This window comes from Procambarus clarkii, chromosome 63, assembly GCF_040958095.1.
Source record: "Procambarus clarkii isolate CNS0578487 chromosome 63, FALCON_Pclarkii_2.0, whole genome shotgun sequence".
NCBI lineage: Eukaryota > Metazoa > Arthropoda > Malacostraca > Decapoda > Cambaridae > Procambarus > Procambarus clarkii.
In genome coordinates this window covers 29,691,605-29,713,701 of record NC_091212.1, presented here as the reverse complement: position 1 = coordinate 29,713,701, position 22,097 = coordinate 29,691,605, and the positions used below count along the sequence as shown (strand labels likewise).

General features: G+C 49.6%; 1 protein-coding gene across 1 annotated transcript in view; it reads left to right on the top strand.

Moving 5' to 3' along the window:
* The window catches only part of ema (C-type lectin domain containing ema), a 198,941-nt gene that overhangs the window by 74,769 nt on the left and 102,075 nt on the right, over positions 1-22,097 (top strand). The window contains 1 exon segment of the mRNA XM_069308827.1: positions 3,797-3,919. Within this exon segment, the coding sequence (XP_069164928.1) occupies positions 3,797-3,919 (123 nt within the window).

The window sequence follows — 22,097 nt, the reverse complement described above, 5'->3', positions numbered from 1 at the left end:
TTCCACGGAGGAACCCAGCACCGCCTGCCGACACGCGAGACGGGAAGCATAGAATAGGGAAACCGCATCCCGCAAAATCGGCGTGAACAGCTTCAACAAGGCAGCCGACGAACGCGCAGCTGAGGACAAGGTGCCGGACCCCGGGACGGACCCAAGCGTCCCCACATCCTCCACGAGCCAATCCGAAGACAGCTCCAGGAGGGAAAAGAACCGCAAGGCCGAACACAAAAGGCCCCGAGCTCGCAAGTCCTCCGCCACGAGCGCCGCCGAAAGGGAGGGAACCTGCACATGGAGCTGAATAACGCCCACATCGCGGGGAAGGGCAGGGGCAAACAAGCACTCATTCAGGTACTCAAGCTCACCCCCCAGGAAAACCTGAAGCACCGTGGAAGCTTCCCGCCACTCCAGCGTGCGGGAACGACAGAAGGAATGCCAGGAATCCAGACCAAACAAGGGGCAGTCTGCTAGCCAGGACGACTCCGGAACCTCGTAACGGAGCCAGAAAGGGAACGAAGTCCCAAACCTGAACGTGGACGGATCCATTTCCGAGGCATAATCCGGGTCACGCAGGAGGTAAGCTGCAAAGGCCGCTCGCACCACACCAGGTTGGATGCGATAAGCCGAAAACCTCCGGAAGGACGGAACCGACGTACCCGGGGAGGGGCCGATACCAAATCCAACTCGTACGCAGAGGGGGGGAAAGAAAACCCCACTCCTTGTAACAATAAGCCCCGCTCAGTGGGAAGAAAAACCCAGGCGGGGTCCAGCGGGGCCCAAGGCCCCCAAGTCAGCCCCTCCCCAGCCTCGAGGTCCGTCACCACAGGACCCGAGGTCGAGTCCTCTCCCCAAGCCCCGACCCCACAAGACAAAGACGGAGCAGCCGGAAAAGCTGGAGGAAGGGGGGCCCACTGGTCAGACCCTGAAGCTTCGGCCGGGAGACAAGACTCGAATGCCTCTGCCGCCCCCCCGGAAGGGGCAACCCCCGAAGCTGCCCGAGTCTCGAGATCAAGTAACCCCTGCTCCGACCCCGAAACCCTCAGACGCTTCGGAGCCGGAAGCAGGGGCGGGGGACCAGAACGAACAGAAGGGGAAGGACGAGGAGGTGCGGACTGAACCAGGATCGAAGCGACCCCCACCCCCAAGTCCGGGTCTCGAAAAGCAAAGCGGGGCAGCCCCGGGGCATCCGGGGAAGCAACCAACCGAGCGCGTTGCAACAGACGAAACCTAGACTGCAACGCACGTGCCGCCTGTACCCGAATAGAATCATCAGAGGACTGGGTAAATTGAGTCACATGCAAGCAGCAACACTCACAGGACTCAGGGTCGAAAGTATCACCGACCCAACAGGCAGCGTGGCAGAGGCAAAAACAATGAGGGTCACCCTGAGACAAGGGGACCGAGCAACCCTCAAACTCGCACACAGCGAGTGGGGACTCCGGGGTCACATCCATCGGACCCACGCGCCCCCTAGGGGATTCCCAGGGTCCTGAGCGTTTACTTTAAGAGGACTCGCGCTCAAGTAGTCCCAGGCAGGGTGCTGCAAACCGGCGCCCAAAACTACCAAGCAAACTTCTAAAGCTGAACCCCAGGGACGTGTACACTCACGGGGACCTAGCAGGGGGCGCCACCGAGGAGAACAGTGGAAGGGCAAACAAACTGAAGAAAATGACAGAACCCCCCACCAGGCAAAAACAAAAAGAAAAACAAAACCCCGCAAGAGGACAGCGAACCCCAAGGAACAGAGCCGGCCGCGATGTCGGGAAATACAAGCTGAGCAGCACCCTGCGCCCCTACCAGTGCAAACTGCCTCTTACCTGCCGGTAACAAGGGAGAACAGAACACCCAAGAGCCCAACAGGCGGCCGAAAAACCGAAAGGTAAAACAGACCAGCAGAGGCAGACCCCGAGGAGCCTGTGGAAGGTGGCCCCAAGCCCCAAGGGCAGTACTTACAGGGCACCTAGGGAAGGCAGCCCTAGGCGCATGCAGCCCGAGTACTGAAGATAACTCCTGGCTCTCGCACCCACAAAACTAACACCACACGCAAAGCACAGTGCAGTAGCGAAACCGGAGCCAGAGCACACGACCATCGCCTATAGCATCAGCCTCAAGAACTGAGGTGTGGGTAGCCGGCGCGGGGGGTCTGGGGCTCCCCCTTCCCCCTCCCGGGGAGGGGGGAGCTGCGCAGACAGCGGCGCGGCAGTGTGTGACGTCACACTAGTTTGCTTGTTTTCGGTTGGGGAGTTCTATCCACTAGTTCGGTTTTAGGTAGCAATTTTAACCAGAATAGGGGTTTGTTTTGGGGCGCTTACCTTTCTGGGTGCCTGTTCCGGTCGATGGCAGACATAGAATGCTTCCCACTACACGGGGGCTTCTATAGGCCATTGCTCCCCTTGCCTCTCTGAGGGGGCCCGGTTCTGGCCGTGGTCCCCGGTAGGCCTAAGAACTCCATACACATGACTGATGCCAAAGTCTGACATTAGCATATCAGCCTGGGATAGCTCCGGGGAGCCGACGGGGCTCCCCCCAGAAAATATATTAAAATGTGTGGAAATTTGGCATCTAATATTTTCACATGTGAAGATCTTAGAAGGTTTTGCTTGTGGCATATTTGTTACCTTGGTTATCACTCGCTTGCATGAGCTCTTTGATTAATGCTGGTGATGAACTGCTTCAAGTTCTTTGTAAATAAATGCTGATATTTTTCTCACTTCTTTTAGAGTTGTTCTTTGAGCATGTGTAATGTGAAGCATTGTTGATGACTTATTGTGGCTGCCATCACTGTGATTTTTATCTTAAACATTCTCATTATTTATTATAAATAAAATGTCAGTATTTCAGTATAATACTGAAATAATACCAGTATTTCAGTATACTGGTATTATACTGATATCTTGTTGGTCAAGTAAAGGGTAGACTTTAGAAAAGTCTATTTCAGATGCATCTGAAATGGATGAGACTGTACGATGCTCTACAGTCGCACTTAACGTATTTTCCAACATGTAAGATGCACACCTATTTTGCAAGGCTATTTTGTGGAAAATGAAAAGTTTTTTCATTATACATTTATTAAAAGTGCTGTCCTATTACCATGTCCTTTCAAATAAGCTACAATATCAATTTTGAACTTGATGTTAAAAGAATGCATCGTATCTGTGGGAAAATACGGGAGGTGTAAGTACAGCACTGTGCCACAAGCACACTCAAGTGTTACTTGTATTGTCAGTAGTGGTCACTGACCAAGTGGATATTTGGCAGCAAATCAGTTTCATGCATCTTGATTGCTTCTTTCAGAATACAGCTAATCATTTTTAATACATTGTTAAATGTATTTAACAAAGCTCCAAAATGTTTTAGTAAACTTTTTATATAATTGTAAATTTTCTGTATACGAGGTCCTTGCCATTAATGTTTGCCTTTACACTGGATAGTTATTTCTTGGATAAAAATGCCATGCTAATGGTAAAATTGTCATGTGTGATGCATTGTTACACAGCAATAGTTTGGGTTTGTATTAAGGCATGTGTACATCTTGGCTTCCTTTCAGCTTAATAATATAACTATTCATTGCTGTGTAGTGTATTTTAATGCAATATACATGACATGTTAAGGATTGCATATCTTCTAGGACTAAATTAATTAATACTGATAGAGAAATATTGAATGTTATTCATTTGACAACTTTCATGTATATATTTAATCGTATCTTAAGTGTATTAGTGTGGGATCATCTATTATTTTTCTTTTAACTAAACCTTCATTATGCAGCATTTCTCTAAATAGGTTTTTTTTCTTATAGGTATAAACCAAGAACTGCTAGATCTTGTGGTGGGACGTGGTGACACCTCGGACGCAAGATCTCTGTACAATGCTCTCCTGGTGGACAAAATGCTTGAAATAATCACTCTGAGTTGTCAATATAGTAAGTGGGTGATGAACATACTAAGTCTTGATATTGCAAGGACTTTTATAATACTATTCTTGCCTTGTATTTTAAGTAAAAAATAATTCTAATTGCAAGTATTTGTAGCTTATTTGTCCTTGATATAATATGTAATTACTTCTGTTCATTATATTCAAAATTTTGAGTTAGAGTAGTCAAGGTTTTGTGTGGACTTCAAGCGTCTTGCTCATGTTGGTATTAATTTAACACTTTCGCGCTATCTGGACGCGCCGGCGCGTCCGGTTTCGTCTAACGTAAACGCATAGTGGACATAAAGTTATGTCTTCTTTTAAAATATTTGTATAAAATTCAATTTTAATCCGATTTCATTGGGGTTTGTTTCAAACGACGCGCCATGAAGTTCTCTTTCTCACCACTAGGCCGCCTGGCGTGTCGGCCTACCCGGTCACGTGACGGGCCCATTGTTTTCGTGTCACGTGTCGTGAGTCGATCACGCTCCCCTCGCGCGCCAAACTCGACCATTTTTACCCGTTTCCGTGTGGATTATACCCAATTACTTCATCAAAAATGGATCAAGGTCAAGGCCCAAGCACTTCTACGCCCAAGGAAGCCTCCAGGTCATCGAGAGTGGACAAAATAATCCAAATTTTTAAGAAGTGGAGCGGAGTGAAGCTCACACCAACGAAAATTCCAGGCCTTGTGGAGGATTTATCAGAAGCTGAAGGTGATGTAGAGGTATTGGAGGAAGATTTTGGAACCCACAACGATTATAGTGTACCTAGAGCTAGAGGGAATGATACGGCAACGAGTGATGAGGAGACTGAGGCCCTCACCGAGGAAGAGGAGGCACCGCGACCCCCTCCTCCTCCATCTCGGCGCACATGTGGTGCATCTAGGCTACCTAGAAAAGTAGCTACCAGACATGTTACTCGTCGTAGGAACACACGACAAATTGCGCCAAGTGATTCTGAAAGTATAAGTGATGAGGAAAGTGATGAGGATTCATTCGAGCCTGCTGAAAGGCATACACGTACAGTACGTACTCGGCAGGCTGGGGCTGGTGAGGGCTGGAGTCGTAGCAATACTTCTCCAGTTGTTAATGATTTTACTGGAAATCCTGGACTGAAAATTCCCAAGCCTACTAGTGCACTGGCTTATATTCAATTGTTCATCACGCGTGCCCTCCTTGAGTTCTTTACCGTTGAAACAAATTTGTACGCCTCGCAGTTATTCCGGATGGCCAATGAAAATGTATCAGATATTTGGACCCCAGTGAAGGTGAGTGAAATGGCGCGATTCCTAGGACTGTTCATATTGATGGGCATAATTAGGCTCCCAACTATGAGGATGTATTGGCAAACAGCAAAGCCATGGCATGCTCGTTTCTTCAGCTTGTTCATGCCGTCCAGACGATTCCAGCATATAAACCAGTTTTTCCACACATTCAATACCAATGCAGTGCCCGTGAACAATCGTGATAAGTTGATAAAAGTGAGACCAGTGATGGATTACTTGAAAGAGAGGTTTGCTCAAGTTTACATCCCCAAGAAAGAGTTGTGTTTGGATGAGGGTACAATGGCATGGCGTGGCCGACTATCCTTCAAAGTGTACAATCCAAACAAACCAGACAAGTATGGTGTGAAACTTTATATGCTTGCTGAATCTGTCTCTGGGTACATATATGACTTTGACGTATACTCAGGTATTGGTAAGACGATAGTGGATACAGTAACGGGGTTGATGCAGCCTTTAGTGAACCAGGGTTACCATTTGTACATGGATAATTACTACAACTCGGTTACCCTGACAGAAACATTGAGAGAACTTGGGGTGTACACATGTGGCACAATTAGAATGCTACGTGGCGCCCCAAAGGTATTGCAAGCTCTAGCCAAGGGTAAACTTCCACTGGATACCACAGTATACCGCCGCAAAGATAATGCCTTCATTCTCCTGTGGAAAGACAAGCAAGTGGTTTCAATCATTACCAACATCCACAATGCAGACACTCAGCGAGTTCAGCGAAGGAAGCGAATTCGCAACCGAGACGGAACAAGTGGAATACAACAGGTAACAGTGAACAAACCGACTGCAATTTGCGAGTACAATAAGTTCATGAAAGGTGTGGACCACTTCGATCAAATGGTTAAATATTACCATTTTACCAGGAAAACTCACAAGTGGACCAAAAAGATTACTTTTTATTTCCTGCAAATGGCATTGCATAATGCCTATGTTTTGTACAAATACAACACAACTGATCGAAAAAAGCTAACATTGCTACAGTTCCACGAAGTGGCAATCTGGGCCCTATTGCACTGGGACACAGAGGAGTGGCCTAAAACATCATCATCTCAACACTTGCGGCACGCTCCAGACATAAATGATGACACAGCTCCTGCCAATGCTGACGCCATGCCAACTCCCGGACCATCTGGTGTGAGGCGGCCTTTGTTCACTACACCACCTCAAGATGAAGCAGACAACGAATCTGAACCCGACATGTCTGCCACACTGCCAGTTGACGAAACTGTTTTGTCAGATGAATCTGACTCTCCTGCAACTCCTGTTACACCTCCAGCGAGAGGACCTGGCCGCCATATTGTTGATTCAGAAAATCGCATGAACTACAAACTGAAACATGAAATTTACAGACTGCCCAAACGTCTCAAGTGTCATGCATGCGCACGGTCCGGTAAAAGGAAGGACACGAACTATGGATGCAAGACCTGTGGTGTTGCACACTGTGTTGTTCCCTGCTACACCAATTACCACCGGAAACAGGTGTATTGGGTGGTGAAGAAGTAACCACCCGCAACAGCTTCACTCCACCTACAAACCATCTGTTGAGCAACTTCAGGAATGAAGAACCTGAAGAAGGTGGAGTGAAGAACAAATGCTCAACTTACTGTTCCACAACCAGCCTTCCCTTGGTAAGTACACCTATTTGGTCCAAGTTTGTGTAGTATAATTTAGCTCATAGAACATTCTATTGCGAAAACATTGCCACAAAAATGAATGACATACATACAATAATAATATCAGAACAGTGAAATAAGTATAAACTTTCAAAGCAACGTTTCGCGCGTGTGTCGTCCGGTCACCATTACCGGGTAACAGTGCGCCCACTTCCCACACTCTTGCGGGTGGGCCGGGACCATTATTCTACGATTATATTCATATCACCGTGTTGGGAATTTTATTGGGAGTCCATTGATACCAAAATTAAGGCTGTAGGACAATTGTAGAGGTGATAATAATCCCAAGAGTAAAAACATTTTGTTGCTGTTGAGCGCTCACGGCGACTCATCTTTGTAGTTATTTATTTCATGCTGGTATCTCTATAGCTTTCGTGACTTTTTTTACTGATGTTCTTCTAGAGAATTTTATTGCGAACACGTTGGTACCAAAATGAAATACGTAGCATGAAAACTAAGGTCAGAAAAGTAAAAAGAGTATACACATTTTTGTTTTTACGCTTAAGCGATAAAAACGCCGCGCGCACATACGGTTGGCTGAGTGACCTTCGCCGAGAGCGCGAAAGTGTTAAGGGACCGGGAGCTCAAAAATATTCTTCCAAATATGAAATACAGTGAAAACTGTTAATCATTTTTTTTCTGTTAAACTAAACTAAACTAAACTGTTTTTCAACTGTTAAACAATTTCATTCCAATATATTAAGAAATGAATTTTGTACGTTTTAGTTAAAACCTCAACTAAATTTAAAAAAAACAAAAACAAAAAATGCAACCAGTACCGATAACAATTAACACCTAGTTAGTGGAACTCATGGATAATGCAGTGATTAAGTGATGCAAGCACCTGTCTGATGCACAAAGAAGAACAGTAATAGTAAGGAGGGTCCACAAAGTGGATATGCAGCTGGTGCCTTGTAGGATTGCCGATTGCCACCTGGAGGGCAAAATTTCACATAAATAATGAGTATGTATGTCATGTTGCTGTATTTTATTACATATTATATAAATACATTGCACAATGCCAATATTTCTTAAGTCCACCATTTTTTTTTTTTTTTTTTTTTTTTTTTTTTTTTTTTTTTTTTGGTAGTATATTTTCTGGGGGGAGCCCCTACGGCTCCCCGGAGCTATCCATGGCTGATATGGATACCCTAACTATTTTGCATCAGTCGATGTGGGTGGAGTTCTAGGCCTACCGGGGACCACGAGCCAGAACCTGGCTCCCCTCTAGAGAGGCACGGGGAGCAATGGCCCATAGAAATGCACGTGTGATTTGGAGCATTCTATATCTGCCATCGACCGGGACAGGCACCCAGAAAGGTAAGCGCCACAAAACAAACCCCTATTCTGGTTAAAAACAAAAATCGACAAACGAGTGGACAGAACTCCCCCAGGAAAACGAACTAACAAGCATGACGTCACACGAGCCGCGCCGCATGTCTGCGCAGCTCCCCCCTTCCCGAGAGGGGGAAGAGGGAGCCCCAGACCCACGCGCCGGTGATCCCCGCCCCAGTTCCTCGGCTGATGGGATAATGCACGGTCGTGTGGCTCCAGCTCCAGTCTTGTTTCAGTGCTGTGACTTGTTTGCAGTGCTGCTCTTACGGTGGTCGTGTAAGCTGGGAGTAGTATTCTCAGGTACTCGGGCTGCATGTGCTTAGGGTCACCTTCCCTGAGTGCCCTGTAAGTACTGCCCTTGGGGCTTGGGGTTGCCTTCCACAAGTCACCTTGGGTCTACCTCTGTTGGCTTTTCGCTGCTTGGCGTTTGGCCGCCCCGAGGGTTTGGGGGTTTCACTCCTTGTTTACCTTGGGGTAAGTGGTAGTTATCGCACTGGTGGGGCGCAGGGTACTGCGTAGCTAGTTTTCACCTATGACAGCGGCCGGCTCTGTTCCCTCTGGGTACGTTGTCCACTTGTGTGGTTTTTTCTTTTATATTTGTTTTTGCCTGGTAGGGGGGTCTGCCTTGTGTTCCCCCCCCCCCTTATATTAGGTTCGTTTGTGTGGTGGCACCCCCTGCTTTGCCCTTGCGAGAGGACATGTCCCGTGGGTTCAGCTTTAGCAGTTTGCTTGGTAGTTTGGGGTGCCGGTTAGCAGTGCCCTGCCTGGGATAACCCTTAGCAGACCCAGTCTCGGGGCCCTGGGAAACCCCCCGGGAGCTCTCGGGTCCGATAGTGGAGACCCTTGCGTCCAATCTCGCTTTGTGCGAGTTGAGGGTTGCTCTGTCCCCTTGTCTCAGGGTGACTCCTTGTTTTTGCCTCCATCATGCTGCCTGTTGGGTCGGTGACACATTCGACCCTTGAGTCCTGCGAGCTTTGTTGCTTGTTCGTGACTCCATTCACCCAGTCTGCTGATGAATTCCCGTGGGTGCAGGCAGCTCGCGCGTTGCAGGGTAGGATGTTGCAACGCGCTCTGGTTTGTCGCTACCCCGGACGCCCCGATGCTGCCCCGCTTGTGTAGGGACCCAGACTTGGGTGGTTTTGGTCGCTTCGGCCTTGGTTCCTTCCACGCCCTTAGTTTTTCCCCCTCCTGCTTCCGGCCCCTACGCATCTGCAGGCTTCGGGGTTGGGGCGGGGTTAGAGGTTCTGAGACTTGGGCAGTTTCGGGGGTTGCCCCGTCCGGGGTAGCTGCGGAGGCATTCGAGTCTGTTCCTCCGGCCGATGCTCCGGGGTCTGACCAGTGGGCCCCTTCTCTTTCAGTTCTCACGGCTGCCCCGGCATTTTCTTGTGAGGCCGGGGCTTTGGAGGTCGACTCGGCCCCGGGGCCTGGTGCAGAGGCTCCTGGGGTTGGGGAGGAGTGGCCTTGGGGGCTTTGTGCTCCATTGCGCCCATGCTTGTCTAACCTTGCTTGAGTTCGGAGCCCCGCCTCCACCTTGTTCCGCAGTGCAACGGTGGGGGCCTGTTTGGTAGTAAGTTTTCCTGTGTCGGAGGTTTTGTGTTCGCCTCCTTGTGCTTGCAGGTTGGGTTCTGGCTCTTTGTTTCCGCCTCTCCCCTGTCGTTTGCCTGTCGGGCGGATTCTGTGCTTCTTGGGCGCTCTCATCTCTGCTCTTTGGGCTGTGTATGGGGTCAGCCCATGTTGGGCTGCCTAATGTGTTCCTTTGATTGCCTGTTACACTGCACACGTTTCTTCTACCGTCCCTGTGGCTCAGTTGGGTGCTCGGTTTCCGCCTGTGTCCCCTTGTGTGCCACTCGTGTACGATTTATCTATCTTCTCTGTCGCTTCCTTGGGGAGTGTGGTGACGTTTTGCTGCGGTTTTGGTACTGCAGCTGCGTGTCTGGGTTGGTTGTGGCGTTATGTTCGGCCCTTCCGTGCTCCCTCTGGGGCTCTCTTTCCTTGCCGGTCTTGCTGTGCCGGGCCTGGTTTTTCCATGTTCCTTGGTTTTACTGTCTTGTCCTCGCCTCATTGTGCTGGCTGAGGATGAGCTGGGGGTCTTCGTCTCGCCCCTCGCCTATCCTCTGGTTTCGGTTCAGGTTCCAGAGCCTAGTGGGCTCCCTTCCTTCGTGTTTTTCACGGCTGCCCCGGGGTTTTTCTTGACGCTGGGGCTTTGAGGGGACAGCTCGGCCCCAGGGCCCTGCAGGATGGGTTCCCGGGGCTGGGGTGGGGCTCTCGTGAGGGGCCTCAGGCCCCGTTGGTCCCCACCGGGGTGTTTCTACCCCTCTGGGGGGGGGGGGGGAAATTGCAGTTTTGTGGTGTGGGGTTTTCCGTTCCCCCTCTCCGCACGTGCTTTGTGGGCGTCGGCCCCTCCCTGGGCTTGGTTTCCTTGTCCGTTGTGCCCGTTGTTTCCGTCCTGTCGGTGGGTGCTTTTCTACGATCTTCGCTCCTTTTTTTTCCGGGACGGGCCTTCTTCCGTCATGTCCCCCTCTTCTTGGGGTTTCTGCATGACTTTTGGTCTCGGGTGTGACGGTATTTTGGGGTCTTCGTCCTTTGTGTTTGTTTCTGTTTGTTCTCGAAGGTTCGGGATGGTTTTGCTCCTTCCCGTTTTCTGATGCGTCTGTCGTCATTCGGTTGAGCTTCCCTCCGGTCCTTTCTAGGGCTTGTGGGTCCTCTTCCTGGCAGCTTCTGGGTGTTGGCCTTTTTGTTTTTTTGTGAATATCTCTTCTCTTCACACTGTCTCGGCGCTACTAGTTTAACTGGGAGCGATTTTGCTTCTCCTAATGAGTCTTTTCGCTCCTGCCCTTCTGCGGGATGTTGGTGCGGGGCGGCTCCTTATGCGAGTTCCTTCCCTGTCAGCTGCACTTGTGGAGGTGGACTTGCACACTTATGGCATTTTCGTTTTTGTCCTGCGTTTTCTTTTCCCTCCTGGGGCTGTCATAGGATTGGCTTGCGGAGGATGTAGAGGCGCTTGGGGCCGTTCCTGGGTCTGGCACCTTGGTTTCTGCTGCTAGCTTTCGGTATCGATCTTCCTTCTGCGCCGTTTCGCAGGTTGTATCGTGCGTTGTTACACCTCCGGCCTGCTTATGCATTGCCTGTGTCGTCCTGGTCTTTGGACAGGGTGCTCTCCTGTTTTTCTTCTCCTTGGTGGTGGTGGCTCCTTGGGGTCAGGTTTGCTTTGCCTCGGTTTTCTTTTTGTGTTGGCATTCGCCTCTGGGGGTCGTGTGGCAGAGCTTCTTGCTCTTGTCAGGTGCAGTGGTTTTTGGCTCCTATGGTCGTGATCATAGGTTTCTTCGTCTGCAGCTGTTCTCCCTTTTTTCTGGCGAATGATATACCTTGGGTTGTTGTCTCGATTTCGTGTTGTGGAGTGATTCACCGACCGCCTCCCGGGTATGTCCCCTTGTTTTCTTAGGTAGTCTTTGGTGAGGTAGCTCCGGGGAGCCGTAGGGGCTCCCCCCCAGAAAACCAGCGTTGAATGTAATGAAACGCCATTTTCTGGGTGAGTCCCGGAGGCTCCCCGGCACCCTCCCGCCCTCCGGTCGGCGTTTTTTTTTCGCAGTTTTGATATCCAGCCTCAGAACTGGGGCGGGGATCGCCGGCGCGGGGGTCTGGGGCTCCCCCTTTCCCCTCCCAGGGAGGGGGAAGCTGCGCAGACATGCGGCGCGGCTCGCGTGACGTCATGCTTGTTAGTTCGTTTTCCTGGTGGAGTTCTGTCCACTCGTTTGTTGATTTTTGTTGTTAACCAGAATAAGGGTTTGTTTTGTGGTGCTTACCTTTCTGGGTGCCTGTCCTGGTCTATGGCAGATATAGAATGCTCCAAATCACATGTGCATTTCTATGGGCCATTGCTCCCCGTGCCTCTCTGAGGGGGCCAGATTCTGGCTCGTGGTCCCCGGTAGGCCTAGAACTCCACCCACATCGACTGATGCAAAATAGTTAGGGTATCCATATCAGCCATGGATAGCTCCGGGGAGCCTCCGGGACTCACCCAGAAAATGGCGTTTCATTACATTCAACGCTGGATTTTTTTTTTTTTTTCTGGGGAGCCCCTTCAGCTCCCTGGAGCTATCGGACTGATATACACTATATTAGTCTGGGGCATCAGTCAATTAGTTCTGCCTACCGGGGACCACGTTCCAGAACCTGGCCCCCTCAGAGAGCAATGGCCTATGGAAACCCCTGTGTGTTTGGGAGCATTCAATGTCTGCCATCGACCGGGGTTAGGCACCCAGAAAGGTAGGCATAACAAAACAAGCCCTACCTGGTAAGAAATTGCAACCGAAGACCAAACAGAGAGACAGAACTTCCCCCAAAACATAAGGAAACAAGCAAACATTATTCACCGCTGCCGCTGCGCCGTTTGTCCGCACAGCCCTCCCCTCCCCGAGAGGGAAAGGGGGATCCCCGGATCCCCCATGCCAGCTACTCTCACCTCCAGTTTGTAGGCTGGTGCGCTCTGGGGCAGTTGTTAATTCTGGCCTCGATTTCTTGGCAGGTTTGTGCCTTATTGGTGTTTTCTGCTGTAGTGCAGTGGCCAGGAGGAACTTCAGTGTATTGGGGCTGCATGCGCTTAGGGCATCCTTCACTAAATACCCTGTAAGGACTGCCCTAGGGTTCTAGGGTTACCTTCCCTAACCCTAGAACTTCTAGGGTTCTAGGGTTAGGGAATCTCAAAGCCTTTGAGATTCCACTTTTATAGGAGTTCTTGCTGCTCAGCATTTATCCCGCCCTTGGGGCCAGCTGGGATTTTGTGGCCTTTGTTTGGCTTTGGGTAGGAAGTGGTGTTGCTGGTTGGTGCACAAGGTGCTGCGCTGCTCACTTACCTACGCGACAGCCGTGTTCCTGTTCCTTCTAGTGGTGTTGTGCTTTTACGGGTTTTTTCTTTTATTTTTGTTTTTCTTGCCAGGAGGGGGGTCTGCCTTGTTTGGCTATTAGTCCACTGAGATTTTCTAGTTTGGGTTACTAATTCCCTAGTGATGCTCAGCCAGGAGGACTGCACAAGCCAACACGTTAAGTGCCAGCTGTGTAGATTATACTTCACAAGACTGAAAACAAAAGGCGAGAGCAGTTGCCGGGGTCCAATTGCTTGGTCCCCTATCAAATTGGTCGTTAAGCTCCTGAATTACCTAGGACAATGTTAAGGGTAACTAAGGGGGTCCTCACACCAAATTTGTATTCAGTGATAATGTCTTTGAATTGAGTTTGAATCCAGAAGCAGGCCTTCATTAAATACAAGGAATAGGCTAGTTTGTTGCAGCATAAGCAAGGGGTAAGTGTTGTTGAAAGGTGTTGACATAGACATTTCTCTTGTTAACAATAATACAGTAATTGATTACAGAACTTAATACTAAGCACAATAATTTAGCGTTACGTTAATTGTCCTCAGAGTGACACTAATGCCAGTTAATCAAACAGCCCTAAGTATAGTACAGACTCCTGTCCGTACCACTCTTGGCTGGTATGATGAACTAGACTGAACAATACGGTTGCTCACTTGGACTTGAGATGCAAAACAATAACAACAGTGCCAACACAGCCAACACAGGGGAGCCGGTTGGCCAAGTGGACAGCACACTGGACTTGTGATCCTGTGGTCCTGGGTTCGATCCCAGGCGCTGGCGAGAAACAATGGGCAGAGTTTCTTTCACCCTATGCCCCTGTTACCTAGCAGTAAATAGGTACCTGGGTGTTAGTCAGTTGTCACGGGCTGCTTCCTGGGGGTGGAGGCCTGGTCGAGGACCGGGCCGCGGGGACACTAAAAGCCCCGAAATCATCTCAAGATAACCTCAAGATAAGATAACAGCAAGACAGGGCACTGAGACAGTCTTTGGTAACCCTCTCAATTACGTTAACACATGTTGCTAAGGACGGCAATCAAAACAACAGCAATTATTTTAGTGTTTTATTCCTCAGACCCTGAACAATTAATTCTCAATAAATTTAATCAAAACAACAATTTAGTAATTACACTAATTAACATTAATTAACATAATTAAGATTTATGTCATCCAGACAGTCAACAACAAAGGTAATTTATGTTAATTACAACATGTCACTCACAGTCCAACAATCAAAGCATTTGTTCTTCTAACAGTAATTACTGTGTCACCAAGACAATTAAACAGGCAGTAATTACATTTATTACTGTCACACAGACAGCTAATTAATCAAGATACATTTACATTAACACAACGCTATCACTCAAGATAGCTTGCCAATCAAGAATGTCACTTCACTTGATTACATTAATTACACTGCATCAACAGACAGCTATCACAACAATTAATTAATTTCACTGATTCTTCAATTAACAATTAAAGATCACATAAATTCCTTATCACGCAGGCAATCAAAACACGGTAACACTTGGCTACACTTCACAGTGCTTAAACAAAACACGGCACCATATCACAACACACCACAATTGTAATGTCAAAAATCACAACAATAAAGTAATTAATGATCACTAATGAAAATCAAATAAACATGGTAATCAATAATTCAGGGTATCACAACAGATCACCACTTACTGCTCTGGACTCACTGGTTTCTTCTGAAATTATATAAAAACGCACACATGGAAATCTATAACCAGAGCGGTATAATTGAACCAAACCTCAACTTCAACTCAATAGTACAATCCTGACTAAATGTGTAAAAATGTTTATCACATACACAACCAGAGACCGAATTACAGTAATCCATAGACGTACTGTAACCATCCCTTACATGTACGTTCCTCAACTATGCTTCCCTCATTTGTACAGGTGCTAATGAGACAACATCAAGTCGGAAATTGCTGTAAAGTCAACACTAGGAACTCTAGCACTAACAACCACAGCGATAATTTTATGAGTACTGTACTTATCTCACATAATAGACTGGCCTTCTCATTCAACCTCTCCTCATACGCACTCCACACGTGGTCACAAGAAGACCACGTTGAGTATTGTAGCCTGGTGGTGTAGGTGACAGGAGGTACCCCTCACCTCACTGCGTGGGGTGGTTGTTCAAGAGGAGGGTGTTGCTCTCAAGGGCGAGATTAGCACACTCCAGCCAGGAGGGTGAGAAGTGTGTTTGGTGACACAAGTTGTGCAGATGCGTGAGCACATGTGAACACATGTCGTAGGTGACACAAGGTGGTGACCATGTGCCACGTACACGGGGTGACGGCGAGTTTTCACGGAAAATATTCTATGTCGACAAAGATGTCAGTAATTTACTTAATAAATATCAAACCTATTACAATTCGTGTAATGTCCTTATTAAAATTGCTACAGCGGCCACCGTGCTATTTTCTGACCGCTGGTGTTATCCACTGTCCAATGATGCCCAACAATGTACCCTTACTGTACATACTAACCGAGTTAGCTTTGGGGCACTCTCTGTACACTCATGAGAGAAACCTAAATGGAGGTATGCACTCACTACCATGCAATTGTAAGCTAGCTAGTATTCTATTCTCTCACATCCACATAGGGTATATTGAAGGCCTCCGGGCTTGTACGCATCATAGGTGTACAGTTAATAGCTCATTCCCCTTTGTTAGCTTTTGGGTTTAACCAGCTAGCAGTACCTTCCCTGGGCTTCCCATAGCAAACAGCCTACAGGCCCTGGTAAACCCCGTTGGGGCTCAGTTGACCGATGGATGTGCCTCCTGAGTTCCACCTTGCCTTCTGCGAGTTTAAAGGTTGTTCTGTGCCCTTGATCAGCAGGCATCATGCTGCCTGTTGGGTCAACGATACCTTTGACCCAGAGAGTCTTCCTAGACGTGTTCTCTGCTCGTGCTCCAGTTAACCCATTAAATTGTCACTGAGGCTCGGGTTCAAATGGCATCCGCATTGCATGTTCAGTTTGTTGCTGCAATGCACAAAGGTGGTTACCCACTCGGATGCCCCAGAGCTGCCGTTTTGGATACAGTGGTACCTCGGAATGCGATTGTCCCTGTATGCGAGGTTTTCGAAAGGCGAGCAGTATTTACTCCAAAAATTTGTCTCGGAAGGCGATGGTTACTTCGGGACGCGAGTTTGTTGATACGCGTATAGGCCGACCTAGCGCGTGGTGGTTCGGCGATCGTCGCCCCTCTGCCCCGCTGCCCCTCAGTTTACCATTGTCTCGCGCTCAGTGACTACCCCCACATCAATTCTTCTCGCGGATTTCAGTGTTTTGTTGGATTTTTGGTGATTTGTCTATACAATTTGTTATTATATATCTCACCATGAGTCCCAAGAAAGCCAGTGGTAAGGATAAAGGCCAGAAAGCTCATGTGAGGATGACAATAGAGGAGAAACAAGAGATCATTCGGAAGCATGAGAACGGTACACGTGTTGTTGGACTTTGTAGGCAGTACAACAAAGCCACATCAACAATATGCACTATACTTAAGAAGAAAAATAAGATTATGAGTGCTAATGTGGCAAAAGGAGTAAGAACATTAACGGCACAAAGACCACAAATACTTGAAGTGGAAAAGTTGTTATTAATTTGGATACACGACAAGGAGTTGAGGGGTGATAGTGTTTCGGAGGCCATTATTTGTGAGAAAGCCAGGGTGTTGCACGAAGACCTTCTAAAGAAGACCCCTGCAACGAGTGATGCAGATAAGAAAGAGTTTAAGGCAAGCAGGGGCTGGTTTGAAAAATTTAGAAAGAGAAGTGGTATCCATAGTGTTACAAGGCATGGGGAGGCAGCCAGCTCAGACAAACCAGCCGCTGGACGATTTATTGACGAATTTAAAGAGTTTGCACAGGCTGAGGGATACCTACCGCAACAAGTGTTTAATTGTGACGAAACAGGACTGTTTTGGAAAAGAATGCCTAAGAGGACATACATTACCAAGGAGGAAAAATCCTTGCCTGGACACAAGCCTATGAAAGATAGGTTTACGCTTGTGCTGTGTTCAAATGCGAGTGGCGATTTGAAAATTAAACCCTTGCTAGTGTATCATTCTGAAAATCCAAGGGTTTTCAAACAGTATAATGTGCAGAAAACCCGTTTGTGTGTGATGTGGAAGTCTAATAAAAAAGCATGGGTCACTAGGCTTATTTTTTCGGAGTGGGTGAATGAAGTGCTGTGCCCTGCCATAGAAAAATATCTGCAGGAGAAACAATTGCCACTCAAAGCCGTGCTTCTCCTTGACAATGCTCCTGCTCATCCTCCAGGCTTGGAAGATGATTTGATGCCTCAATACAATAAATTCCTCACAGTTAAATTCCTTCCTCCTAACACCACTCCTCTAATTCAGCCTATGGACCAGAAAATCATAGCGAATTTTAAGAAACTGTATGAAAGGGCACTTTTCCGGAAATGTTTTGAAGTGACTGAAGCCACAAACCTCACCCTCAAAGAGTTCTGGAGAGAGCATTTTAACATTTGTAGTGCTTTAAAACTCGTTGACAAAGCCTGGCAAGAAGTGACTCAAAGAACCCTGATCTCTGGCTGGAGAAAATTGTGGCCTGAAGGTGTGAGAGAACTAGACTTTGAGGGGTTTTAGCCTATAAATGATGCGCCTATTGTTGAGGAAATTGTTAGTCTAGGCCAGCAATTGGGCTTGGAATTGGATGGTGATGATGTGGAGGAGTTGGTGGAAGAACACAACGAAGAACTGACCACTGAAGAACTCCTAGCCCTTCAACAGGAACAGCAAGCCAACGCAGCAGCGAATGATTCTGCAGTGGAGGAGGAGGTGGCAGCAGCACCAACAGCACCAGAGAATGTCCCTTCTGCAGTAATTAAGAAGGTGTGTCAGATGTGGGAAGAGATTCAAACAACTATTGAACAGACTCACCCAGAGAAAGCTGTAGTAGGCCGTTGTCTTAATCTTTTCAATGACAATGTGATGCCTTACTACAGAGAGAGCTTGCGAAGAAGGGAAAAGCAAGCTTCCATGGACAGATTTGTGGTGAGGAAATCGAGCAGTGAGCCTCAACCAGGACCTAGTGGCACTCAGGTTAAACGTCCCAGGGAGAGCACACCAGAAAGGTCCTCACTGCCTGATGTGATTATGGAAGGGGACTCCCCTTCCAAACAGTAACTCCTCTCCTCCTCCCCCCTCCTCACCATCTTCCATACGCCTACAGCACTCGACAGCAAGGTAAGTAATAACTGGAACATAGTTTTGTAGGTTTATTTAGATGAATTAGGTAAATTAGGTATAAAAATTTAGTTTGATGTGGGGTTTTTGGGGTAGTCAGGAACGGATTAATTCATTTCCCTTTATTTCTTATGGGGAAATTAACTTCGGAATGCGAGTTTTCGGAAGGCGAGGCGTCTCCAGGAACGGATTAAACTCGCATTCTGAGGTATGCCTGTATAGGGACCCGGACTTGGGGGCGGGCGTCTGTCGCTTCAACTATGGTTCAGTCCGTGCCCTCGAGTTCTCTTCGACCCCTCCTGTTGGCATTGTTAGCCCTTCACCCCTCACCCCCATCCCTTTTCCCTGCTCCCAGCTCCCAAACATCTGAGGATTTCGGAGTCAGGGCAGGGTTTAGTTGGTGTTGAGGCTCGGGCTGCCACATTCGAGCCTTCTCCTCCTGCCAGGAGGGAGGGAGGAGCGGGCTCGAATGGGCCCATCCATCCGAGGCTTCTTGGTTCTCCCAGCAGACTCCCTTCTTTCCTGCCTTTTCTTCAAGGGTGGAGGTGTGGAGAACGGCTCTGACCCAGGTCCTGGTTTCTAGTCTCCCTGGGCTTTGGAGGAGTTGACCTGGGGGGCTTGGGACTCCTTTGATCCCACTTGGGTTTTGGTGCCCTCTTCGCAGGGTTTTCTGGGGGGAGCCCCTACGGCTCCCCGGAGCTATCCATGGCTGATATGGATACCCTAACTATTTTGCATCAGTCGATGTGGGTGGAGTTATAAGCCTACTGGGGACCACGAGCCAGAACCTGGCCCCCTCTGAGAGGCACGGGGAGCAATGGCCCATAGAAATGCACATGTGATTTGGAGCATTCTATATCTGCCATCGACCGGGACAGGCACCCAGAAAGGTAAGCGCCACAAAACAAACCCCTATTCTGGTTAACAACAAAAATCTACAAACGAGTGGACAGAACTCCCCCAAGAAAATGAACTAACAAGCATGACGTCACACGAGCCGCGCCACATGTCTGCGCAGCTCCCCCCTCCCCGGGAGGGGGAAGGGGGAGCCCCAGACCCCTGCCCCAGTTCCTCGGCTGATGAGATCATGCACGGTCGTGTGGCTCCAGCTCCAGTCTTGTTTCAGTGCTGTGACTTGTTTGCAGTGCTGCTCTTACGGTGGTCGTGTAAGCTGGGAGTAGTATTCTCAGGTACTCGGGCTGCATGTGCTTAGGGTCACCTTCCCTGAGTACCCTGTAAGTACCGCCCTTGGGGCTTGGGGTTGCCTTCCACAAGTCACCTTGGGTCTACCTCTGTTGGCTTTTCGCTGCTTGGCGTTTGGCCGCCCCGAGGGTTTGGGGGTTTCACTCCTTGTTTACCTTGGGGTAAGTGGTAGTTATCGCACTGGTGGGGCGCAGGGTACTGCGTAGCTAGTTTTCACCTATGACAGCGGCCGGCTCTGTTCCCTCTGGGTACGTTGTCCACTTGTGTGGTTTTTCTTTTATGTTTGTTTTTGCCTGGTAGGGGGGTCTGCCTTGTGTTTCCCCCCCCCCCCTTATATTAGGTTCGTTTGTGTGGTGGCACCCCCTGCTTCGCCCTCACGGGTGGACACGTCCCGTGGGTTCAGCTTTAGCAGTTTGCTTGGTAGTTTGGGGCGCCGGTTAGCAGTGCCCTGCCTGGGATAACCCTTAGCAGACCCAGTCTAGGGGCCCTGGGAAACCCCCCGGGGGCTCTCGGGTCCGATAGTGGAGACCCTTGCGTCCCCTCTCGCTTTGTGTGAGTTGAGGGTTGCTCTGTCCCTTTGTCTCAGGGTGACTCTCCTTGTTTTTGCCTCCGTCATGCTGCCTGTTGGGTCGGTGACACATTCGACCCTGAGTCCTGCGAGTTTTGTTGCTTGTTCGTGACTCCATTCACCCAGTCTGCTGATGAATTCCCGTGGGTGCAGGCAGCTCGCGCGTTGCATGGTAGGTTGTTGCAACGCGCTCCGGTTTGTCGCTTCCCCGGATGCCCCGATGCTGCCCCGCTTTGTGTAGGGACCCAGATTTGGGGGTTTTGGTCGTTTCGGCCTTGGTTCCTTCCACTCCCCCATTGTTTTTTCCCCTCCTGCTTCCGGTCCCTACGCATCTGCAGGCTTCGGGGTCGGGGCGGGGTTAGAGGTTCTGAGACTTGGGCAGTTTTGGGGGTTGCCCCGTCTGGGGTAGCTGCGGAGGCATTCGAGTCTGTTCCTCCGGCCGATGCTCCGGGGTCTGACCAGTGGGCCCCTTCTCTTCCAGCTCTCTCGGCTGCCCGGCTTTTTCTTGTGGGGCCGTGGGGAAGTCACGAGGTTTTTCCCTGCATTCTAGAGTGGGGAGCCTCCTTCGCTGCTCCCCTCCTCCTCTCCAGCATGGGCGCCCTGGCCGCCTCCGGCGGCTATGGACTCATAGGCTTGCGTCATGGCCCTTCAGCGCCTGTGTTCTGCAGGCGAGTTGGTGCGGTATGGCGTCTCCTTCGTCCTGACGCTGTTTTTGTTTTTGGGAGTAGGAATGGGTGTACATTCGTACTTGAGAACGTGGACCGTATCATCCGAGGTGCCTACTGCAGGGCTATTAGCCCATGCTGGGCAGCTCTTGTTCTCTCCACCTGATTCCTTCCTCGGTTCACGGGTGTCTGCGGGTGGCCTCTTGTCCCTTCTGAGGCGATTCCTGCCTGTACTCCTCCTGCCCCTCTCCTATGCTTGTCTAACCTTGCTTGAGTTCGGGGCCCCGCCTCCACCTTGTTCCGCAGTGCAACGGTGGGGGTGCCTGTTTGGTAGTACGTTTTCCTGTGTCGGAGGTTTTGTGTTCGCCTCCTTGTGTTTGCAGGTTGGGTTCTGGCTCTTTGGTTCCGCCTCTTCCCTGTCGTTTGCCTGTCGGGTGGATTCTGTACTTCTTGGGCGCTCTCATCTCTGCTCTTGGGACTGTGTATGGGGTCAGCCCATGTTGGGCTGCCTAATGTGTTCCTTTGTTTGCCTGTTACACTGCACACGTTTCTTCTACCGTCCCTGTGGCTCAGTTGGGTGCTCGGTGTCCGCCTGTGTCCCCTTGTGTGCCACTCGTGTACGATTTATCTATCTTCTCTGTCGCTTCCTCTGGGAGTGTGGTGACGTTTTGCTGCGGTTTTGGTACTGCAGCTGCATGTCAGGGTTGGTTGTGGCATTATGTTCGGCTCTTCCGTGCTCCCTCTGGGGCTCTCCTTCCTTGCTGGTCTTGCTGTGCTGGGCCTGGTTTTTCCATGTTCCTTGGATTCTCTGTTTAGTCCTCGCCTCATTGTGCTGGCTGGGGATGAGCTTGTGGTCTTCGTCTCGCCCCTCGCCTATCCTCCAGTTTCGGTTCCAGAGCCTAGTGAGTTCCCTTCCTTAGTGTTTTTCACAGCTGCCCCGGGGTTTTTCTTGACGCTGGGGCTTTGAGGGGTCAGCTTGGCCCTGAGGCTTTGAGGGGTCAGCTTGGCCCCGGGGCCTGCTGGGTGGGTTTTCGGGGCTGGGGTGGGGCTTACATGAGGGGCCTCAGGCCCCGTTGGTCCCCGCCGGGGTATTTCTACCCCTCTGGGCGGGGCTTGCAGTTTTGTGGTGTGGGGTTTTTCCGTTCCCCCTCTCCACACGTGCTTTGTGGGCGTTGGCCCCTACCTGGGCTCGGTTTCCTTGTCCATTGTGCCCGTTGTTTCCGTCCTGTCGGTGGGTGCTTTTCTACGGTCTTCGCCCCTTTTTTCCAGGACGGGACTTCTCCGTCATGTCCCCCTCTTCTTGGGGTTTCTGCACGACTTTGGT